Source organism: Pteropus vampyrus, unplaced genomic scaffold (genome assembly GCF_000151845.1).
Source record: "Pteropus vampyrus isolate Shadow unplaced genomic scaffold, Pvam_2.0 Scaffold392, whole genome shotgun sequence".
Taxonomy (NCBI): Eukaryota; Metazoa; Chordata; class Mammalia; order Chiroptera; family Pteropodidae; genus Pteropus; species Pteropus vampyrus.
The window spans coordinates 613,261-622,103 of record NW_011889173.1 but is presented as its reverse complement, the minus strand read 5'-3'; the positions used below and the strand labels follow the sequence as shown (position 1 = coordinate 622,103).

The 8,843-nt window shown below is 43.7% G+C and overlaps 2 protein-coding genes across 2 annotated transcripts in view; one reads left to right on the top strand and one right to left on the bottom strand.

Annotated features, from left to right (window-relative positions):
* Positions 1-6,076, top strand: part of PLG (plasminogen) — a 48,664-nt gene extending 42,588 nt beyond the window's left edge. The window contains exons 12-14 of the mRNA XM_023523446.1: positions 938-1,044; positions 4,867-5,012; positions 5,644-6,076. Coding sequence (XP_023379214.1) covers positions 938-1,044; positions 4,867-5,012; positions 5,644-5,805 — 415 coding nt within the window. The 3' untranslated portion in view covers positions 5,806-6,076. The remainder of the gene's footprint in view (positions 1-937; positions 1,045-4,866; positions 5,013-5,643) is intronic.
* Positions 6,077-6,212: 136 nt separating this feature from the next.
* The window catches only part of LOC105305673 (solute carrier family 22 member 3), a 58,110-nt gene continuing 55,479 nt past the window's right edge, over positions 6,213-8,843 (bottom strand). Inside the window, exon 10 of the mRNA XM_023523447.1 lies at positions 6,213-8,094. Coding sequence (XP_023379215.1) covers positions 8,058-8,094 — 37 coding nt within the window. The 3' untranslated portion in view covers positions 6,213-8,057. The remainder of the gene's footprint in view (positions 8,095-8,843) is intronic.

Genomic DNA, 8,843 nt, shown 5'->3' with positions numbered 1-8,843 from the left:
CTGAAGAAATAATTTAGCAGATTTAGGGGTTTAGAAGTGTTCTCCGACAGACTGATACACTGGAGCTTTAGAAGACCCACCCCGCGCCTCCCACCCCCCAGAGTCCAAGGTGTTGATTGGTGTTCTATGAGGGGTCACGCCACGTGAGAGGCTGGGTCTATGCCGGTGACTCTGAGGTGCGTCTGCTTCAAAGTGGGGGGCAGTGACGGCTCTTAATCAGATTAGGGCATTTCGTATCTCTGACCTGTTTTCCTCTTGAACTTGCTGAAACTGAATCAAGTCTACAAATAGAAGTCCTAGTGTTTAGGATTCCCTGAAACTCCCGGCACGACAGGCTTCTTTGAAGACAATGCCATTTTGCTTACGCAAAGTTGCCGATTTCCAATCCTCTTTCATCCGGGATCCAGCATTTTGTTGGATTCTTACCACTGTGGTGTTGTAACATTTATAGCTGAGGATACTGAAGACACAAAAGATGGGGTGACTTGCTCATGATGATACATTTGCCATTATTAAAGCCTGTGACAGATAGTATTTCAGATATATGGTCCATCTTCCGATCAAAGCCCTTTAAAAATGCTAAGAGCAGGCACTTGGCATAAAGTTCCAATAGCGCACAGAATAGACCTGAAAAGTGAATCTTTAGACGTGAAAAGGTATCTCCCACCTCTACTTTCTTGTCAACGACTTACGTCTTTTAAACAAAATACTCTATTTGCCTAGGTCATAAGGTATTGTAGGCAATTGTGAGGCTGAAAAGTTGTGTTCTACGTGACATCGCGCCAGTGGATCGAGGAAATGCCAGCTCAAGAGGTTCTGGGTTTTCGGGGCAGGTGGCGTGGTGTTGTAGGTGACCAACAGATGTATGGCAGACATGTCATACATAGATGTCTTCTAGCAGGGCGGTCAGATGTCACGTTTGATGTCTTCCTTTCAGGCCTGCCACCATCACTGAAAAGATAATCCCGGCTTGTCTGCCATCCGCAAATTATGTGGTCGCTGACCGGACGGAATGTTACATCACTGGCTGGGGAGAAACCCAAGGTGAGACAAATTCCATGACTCACATAATGAATTGGTCCGGACCGGTAGCCTACATGAGAAAATGAGCATTTGTACAAATTCTTATCGGTGAATGAGGTCCACCCGCGTCCTGACTTGTCTGGGCACCTGCCTATGTCTCCGTGGTCCATGGACCTGGGTGAGGGGAGGGTCAGTGTTTCTCTGAGTCTCTTAGCCCGTAAATTCAATATTAATATAGTGTCTCCAGGTAAGCAGGGTTTTGACACAAGATGTTAGATAATTTTCATGTGAAGCTAATCATACTGAGCTCCCATATGTGATGTAAAACAGCAACAAAATTATAGTCAATTTAGTCTCCACAAATACCCACGTGTCTGAGGCCGTCGGGATGGGACAGACGGGCAGCTGGGGGAAGGAAAGGTCCCAGTTCTAGTAGGTATTTGGTGTTGGTTGATGAGGGTGGGAGAGGAAGCATTTATGCAGGATCATATCAGCACCTGTGCTATACTTGGGTGGTCCATAAACTCTCATTTGAAGAAAGACAGCTTTTGTGGCTTAAAAAAAGGTTAAAAACTACTGTTTTAGATGATTTAAAACTTGTCTTCCTCCTTCCTGCACTTTCCCTACTATGTTTAAAACCTCACCTCCTGGATTCCCAAATACCCTCTTTCTGCTTTTCGGAACCTGTGAGGATTAAGAAGAAATAAAGGGAAACTTGACAAATGAAGCAACACTATGGATGTGCCAGGCTGGTCCGCTCCTTCCATTTAAAAAAATTTAAACGCCACAAACCCCTGTGAGTTCGACATTGTTGTTCCCATATTGCAAATGAGGGATCTGAGGCTCCGCCAGAAGGTTCAGGGCTGTGGTGAGAACTGCATGCCCGGCGGGTGGTCCAGGTGGGTGGTCGAGGAGACAGCCAACCACGTCAGGACTCTGACTCCCACTTATCAGCTGCAGGTACTTAGAAAAGTCACGAACTCTTTCTGAACTTGTTTTCCCATCTGGAAAATGGGCTGCAGGGCCACCGTGGGGAAACACTGAGAAAGTGCGGACAAAGCACCAGGCACGGCTAAGTCTTGTGAATGACAGGGAGCATAGTCGTTCCCATACGACCCTCTTTTGCAAGTGGCAGACAATCCAATGCGAACTGGATTAAGCCAAAAAAGGGACATTTTTAGTGAGCTGCAAAATCTGCTGGCTGATGAAAGTATGGATTTAAAATGACATGGACCGGAATGGAAGTTCTGATTCTACCATCTTCCATGTGACGTTAGGGAGTGAATCTCTGTAAGCCTCGGTGTCCTCATCTGTACCAGCTAATAAGGTCCCTGTGAGTAATGCGTATGAAGTACTCAGTGCTTCAGAGATGGCATGTCAGCAGCTCCTGTGCTTGTAATATGACCACGACCACCACCACCATCATCCTCACCACCAGCATCGCCACCGTCACCATCACCTTCCCCACCGTCACCATCACCCGTGAACGTCACATCACATCGCCTGAGCCCAGACGGAGCTCATACCTGCCTGGCCTTCGAGCCTATCTGCTGCTGCTTCTGCCTCCTCTCCACCATCCACACTCTTCTGCGCTGGGCTCCCTCCCCTGTGTCTCCTGGCCTCAGCCACGTCCGCTGAGAATACACTAAAATGAATTTTAGTATATGCATTAGACAAGGAGGAGTCACAAAACATGAGTCAGGCTGTTCGCCAATTTTCTATATGTCCATAATGACATCAGATCAATCGCCCTTCACAGCTTCTTGGTGTGAGGTCAAAATTTTCCCACCCTCCCCTTCAGTCTCGACTTGCCCTGACTTCGATATTCCAAAACGAGGTAAACCTGTGTTGAGGCTGTTGGGGTGTGGAGACCCCATTCCGGTCAGCCCCTCATCAGCAATCATCAGGCGTTTTCAGGGATCTCCAAGGCCCCAGAGGATACCTAGTCCCAAGGTCATTCCCAGCTTCCCCACCCTCGGAAATGCCATTTCCACTGTGGCCACAGGATGGCAGCACCTCCACACAGACCACGCCAACTTCCCATCAACTTGGGGCGGATTTGTCACTAGCATTAGCGTGTCTGTCTTGCTTAAAAAGCAGACGCAAGAACAGGACACCTGAATAAATTAATTTTTGAGAAGGCTGCTCCCTCCACACATCTACTCAATTCAAGAGATGCACCCCCACCCACTGCTCCCGTGATCAGGCCCTCCCTCCATGGGGCGGCTCTGCCCAGCCAGGGCCGGGACAAACCTCTCCTTTCTAAATGGCGGTCCTCTTACGTGCCCCTGTCAACTCCAGATCGAGTATCAGTTCTCTAGACTCAAGACGGTTATCCAAGTTATTCAGAGTCTTTGGAGAAGAGATAGGACCTCATCTCTTGGCTGACATATGTCAGCAATGCCAAATTTTTTGCAAAATTCTAGTGAAAACTGGGCTTGCAAAATTGGAAGATTGGGTGTGTCCATCTGGAAAAACAGCATTTACTCTGGTGATTTTATAAGTGTTCTATTTCAATTTGCCAAAGTAAAACAAAACAAAATTTTAAAAAGAAGTTTTTTGCAAAAAAAACCCAAAAACCAAAAAATGAGTGAAACAGGCACATAGGAGAATATTTACTCTCCCTAATTGCAATAGAAATATAAATTTGAAAATGAATTGAGACGATTTCCACCCATTATATTAGCAAATATTTTAAAGATATTTAAATTATTAGATATCTTATAAAAATATTTAACTTATTATATGTCTAGTAAGGATGTGGCGAAATGGTTTTTTGTTCGTTTGTTTTCTGGTGACATTTTACAATGACATACCCTTTTAGAAAATAATTTGGTGAATTTTGGGGGGAGCCATATCTAACTTCTATATAACTTCTGGGAAATTAGACTTAAGAAAATATTGAGGAATAGGAACAAACTGTATGAACAAAGACTTAGAATGCTGGAAGCAGCCGGGGGAGCCGGCAAGCATGGTGGGTTCGAATCACAGGTCCAGTGCTCACTCTCTGGGGGACCTCGGGCAAACCACGCACCCTCTCTAAGCCTCAGTTCGTTGCCTGTGTGGCAGGAGTGACAAACATGCCCATTTCCCAGGACCACGGTAAGGATTAAATGACACACACCGCGTGAGGAGCTTATGCCCGAAAAGTTGAACTGCCAGCGAATAATAGCTATTTTTTTTAAAATATTGTAGTAAAATGCATATAATGTTTACTATTTTAACTATTTTGAAGAGTCCAAGTGAGTGTCATTTAGTACGTTTATCATGTTGTGCAACCATCACCACTATTTCTAGACCACTTTTCTCACCCCGAAGGGAAACTCCGTATCCGTTACGTTGTCACTTCCCATTAAAATAATAATTATGACGATTGCAACATTGTAAAACAGTCCTGATGATACACTGTGTGAAAAAATCCGGGTATAAAATTATGCATTATAAGTAGTAGAAGGAACATTTTTTAAAAGCCCGAGAGAAAATATATATAAAAATAATAGCAGTTGTATTTCTCAACCTCTCTTTACAAAATAAAAAATCATCTCTTAATGTTAAAAAAAAAAAAAAAAGAAAAAAGAAACTCAAATAACAATATAAACAAACCCCGATACCCGATAAAGGAGCCCGGATTTTTAAATCCAGGTCTTAGAAACGTGAAATGTTATGTAAGGTTTATGTTCTCAAGGTTAAAAAAAAAAAAAAAGTTTGAGTGGTATTGGGAACTGACTGCTTGTTTTCTGCCATCTCACAAGAGAACTGTCCCTGCGGATCTGTCCTTCTGGAACTTTCCTTGCGAGCATGGTTTGGATCCAGTAACCATTTCTTCACTCTTTTGAAACACAGGCACCTTTGGCGCTGGCGTGCTCAAAGAAGCCCAGCTGCCCGTGATTGAGAACAAAGTGTGCAATCGCAACGACATCCTGAAAGGGAGAGTCAAGTCGACTGAGCTCTGTGCTGGACATTTGTCCGGGGGCACCGACAGTTGCCAGGTACAGAGTGAATGAAGAGGTCCAAGGCCGTCTCGTGCTGGCCGGCCTTGGAGCCTCAGACGTTTGAGCCCCAAAGCTTCAGATTCAAGAAGAATTTGTTGACTAGAGGCCACAGTCTGAATGTCGCCCACAAGGGCCTTGGGTCTGCTCCCGAGGACTGACTCAGACTGTCTAAGGCCTGAGCTCCAGAAGGGCCTTAGGGACCAGGCAGGACCCATCGCTGCCACAGCGCACGCCTTCCGGGGGCGTGCCGGTGGATGGGGCTGGGAGGGTGGCCTTCCCAGGAGGAAATGGAGAGCGTGTAGGACAAAGGCCAGCTTTGTCCTGTACGACTGTTCTTGGGGTTCCTCTGCCTGACAAACCTCGAGGCGGGAAGGGATGAGTACGCTATGCACAGGGGATTTTTTTTTTTTTCCCCCGGCAAACATTAAATGGTGTCGTTTTGTGGAATATATCCTGCTAAGTACTGAAACACAGAAGAAGTTCAAATAATATGTTAATAAATTCCTTTTTATTGGAAAGGAATGTTTAAATACTGGGAAGATTTACGCTTGGGAAACGGGAGGATGGCCACCCCATAATAACAGCGCGGCGCTTTAATCCTCACATTTTTTTTCCTCCCTCTGCTCAGGGTGACAGTGGAGGGCCTCTGGTTTGCTTCGAGAAGGACAAATACATTTTACAAGGAGTCACTTCTTGGGGTCTTGGCTGTGCACGCCCCAATAAGCCTGGTGTCTATGTCCGCGTTTCATGGTACGTTACTTGGATTGAAGGAATAATGAGAAATAATTAACTGGATGGGAGACAGAATGAAGTATCAACATCTCTGGATGCTGGACCGTGGGCAGGGGACTGAGCATGCTCGGAAATAATTGACAGTAATCAAACTAAGACGCCGTACTTAGCTACCATCTAAGGTACCATCTGAGGTTGCCAAACCTCAACATTTTTTAGTATTATCGTGGATAAATTTTTCCTGCCCATGGACTGCCAGATTCTATAATAATAAAGCCACATAGCTATGACATTTGTTGAAAATAAACTCTGTATTTACTTTGATTTAATCATTTCGATTTTCATTGTTTTCATGTTCTTCGTCCACCCTATCGGTTTTAAGTAGTGTAACTCAACAGCCTTTAGGGATTTCACTCTTTCTCACGAGGAATAGTATGAGACTAAGCCTGTGAAATCGTAGAGAAGTCCTCATAAGTCACCCATATGTCTACCTTGGTGGCGAAAGACAGCTTGACACATATCTTTAATGTCTTTATTCCTGGCACTGAGATGCACGGGTTGAAAGCTGTAATGTGCATGGGGAGTCATGAGAACAAATTTTATTCTTGGGAGTGAAATCTGTTATGGACAACTTGACGTTAGCCCAGTACAGGGGACACTGGGCGGGGTTGTGTATCACGAGGTAAATCGGGCAATGGAAGTGTAACACGAGACCAGCCAAGAGTCTGAATGTTATTCTGGGTCACCTATGGTCTAGGAGTGGCGCCAATGGCCTGTAAAGGAACAATGAACCACCTCATCTCCATTACTAATTGGCTGCCCAGGTATGCAGCAGACACTGTCACTTGGGGATAGTGTTTTATGGACCCGTGTTCAAAGGAAGAGAGAAGATCGATACTGATTTTTCTGGACAATTTCCATTTTTTATTGTTATCAGGCCCAAAATATCAACTCAAAATACAATTCAAAGGTGGTAGGTACTGAAGAGCATCAGACATCCTACATCAAAGAGAAATGCGAGGAGAGCCCGAAGCAAGTGTGCGTGAATAAAGGGGAAATGTAGCGCTGTGTCCTCAAAGAGCCGTGTTTGTTTTGTTGAAAATTAAAACATTCTCATTCCATCCGGATGTGTTTCGAGGATCAAAGAGCTTATTTTACAATTAGCACACACGTCGTACACGAAAATTTTCTTCCTCCTCGACAAGATTTCCCCTTGGTGTCCATTTTGCCTGGCCACACAAAATAACTCAGTAAAAAATTCTGCGTAAGATATAAACTGAGTCTGAAAATATAACAAATGTACCATATACAGCGGAACGTCAGAAAAAGATAGCATGTTTATAGTTAAGCTCCACATTTCAAAAGTCTCAGTGATAAAAAAAAAAAGAAAGATCGAATCCCTTACTAGTATTTATAAAGTCACTTACAAAGTTTCTGCTAATTCTTTTAGGTGTGAATATAATTGACCTTTCTTGTAAATTAAAATGTAAGCTACTTCCCAAAACAAGTGAAAAGTATCAAGACTGAATGAGACTGTGCCTGTTTTTCACTTTTGACTGTGGGCACTGACATAGAACTGAACTCACAAATATAAGATAAATATACCTTTGCGGTTAAAATCTTAAGACCCATGAAACCATAGTCCATGGGTTTTCTTCAGTAAAGAACTGAATATGTGGCTCAAGGTGTTGACTAACAGAGGGTCAAAACTGTCCCGAGTCATCTCAGGACCAAACCTGATTTTATAAACAACGGAATCAAACCGTCCCATCGTATAACAGATTTGTTCTTATTTATGGAACGAGGCCCAAACACACTGTCGCCCAAGATGCTACAGGGGTTCGCGGAGCTCAAGGCAAGCAGAGAGGGGAAGCTCGGTACCGTGCGCCCCGGTCCCTGCAGTAACGGAATTCCCCAAACTTTATCCTCCCGCGAATCTTCAGAACACTCAGTCCAGAGCCTTGGTTCCCTGATCAGATTTGATGACGCCACGTCTGTACACTTTCCCCAGATCCTGGGTTTGCTCACCCTGCTTTCTGGACGGAGCCGTCATGAGAATTGCGGGAGCTTCTCTGGTGTCTGTGGAGCCGATGGCTCAGGGACACGGTTCCAATATCAGAAAAGACCTCTTATCTGACAGTATACAAAAATAACTCTGGAGAGTTTGAATGTCTTTCTTTGTAAAGTATTAAAAAACACTTGTTGCTGCACGGAGATGCGGCTGAAACAGACACGCACGTGTCTCTGCAAGGCACTTTGGCTCCTTGGGGTCGCCCAAATAGCTCCTTCCTTTCGTCTTCGGCGGGGGCCTCAAAGGTGAGAGCTGGACGCTGGGGTTTTCTTTTTCCTGCCACGTTTATAGGAATGTGGATGAACAAAACAAAGGAGAAAAGAGAAAATCCTTACGAAAGATTCTACCACCAGTTAGAAGGAATTCTTGTCACTACTCAATATCACAGTTGGTTTTGATCAAACACACTCACGCGTGATGTCAAATAAAAACCCACTCGGAGGTAACAAAAATAACTGTCTCTAGGCTCATTTCTCTACCTGCTGCCAGACCCTAGCAGGGTTGATTAGCATTACAGTGTATAAGTTCTTTATGACATTCTACTGAGTAACAGATGGTTTGAGAATGAGCTGGTAATGTGAACAAAGAAATAGCAGAAATGATATAATGATTAAGTGCCGTTTTAGAAGGGAAAATGCTACCAGGTTTCAACAATTTGGAGCAAAGTAGATTTTTTTATTTTTTTCAGAGTAAATAACTATGGAATCTAATTAATGTGCTTAACTTATAAAACTGTAAATCACACTTTTACTAGATTGTCTCCAAGAGTAGGGACTAGGCATAATTAATTAACTTACCCATTTTTTTCTTATGAATAGTTACAAACAGAGAAAAAAATCACGATTTGTGTAACTTGAATTTTTGTTGGTGTCATTCTTCCTGTTAATATATTGGTTGGATATTAATTTTCCCTGCACACCATTCGTCTGCTCCTCCCCCTCCAAAATTCTATCCCTCCCAATTGTTTAACTCGATTGTGTGTAATTTATTTATTATTATTTTTTCTTATGATGACATTGGTTAAC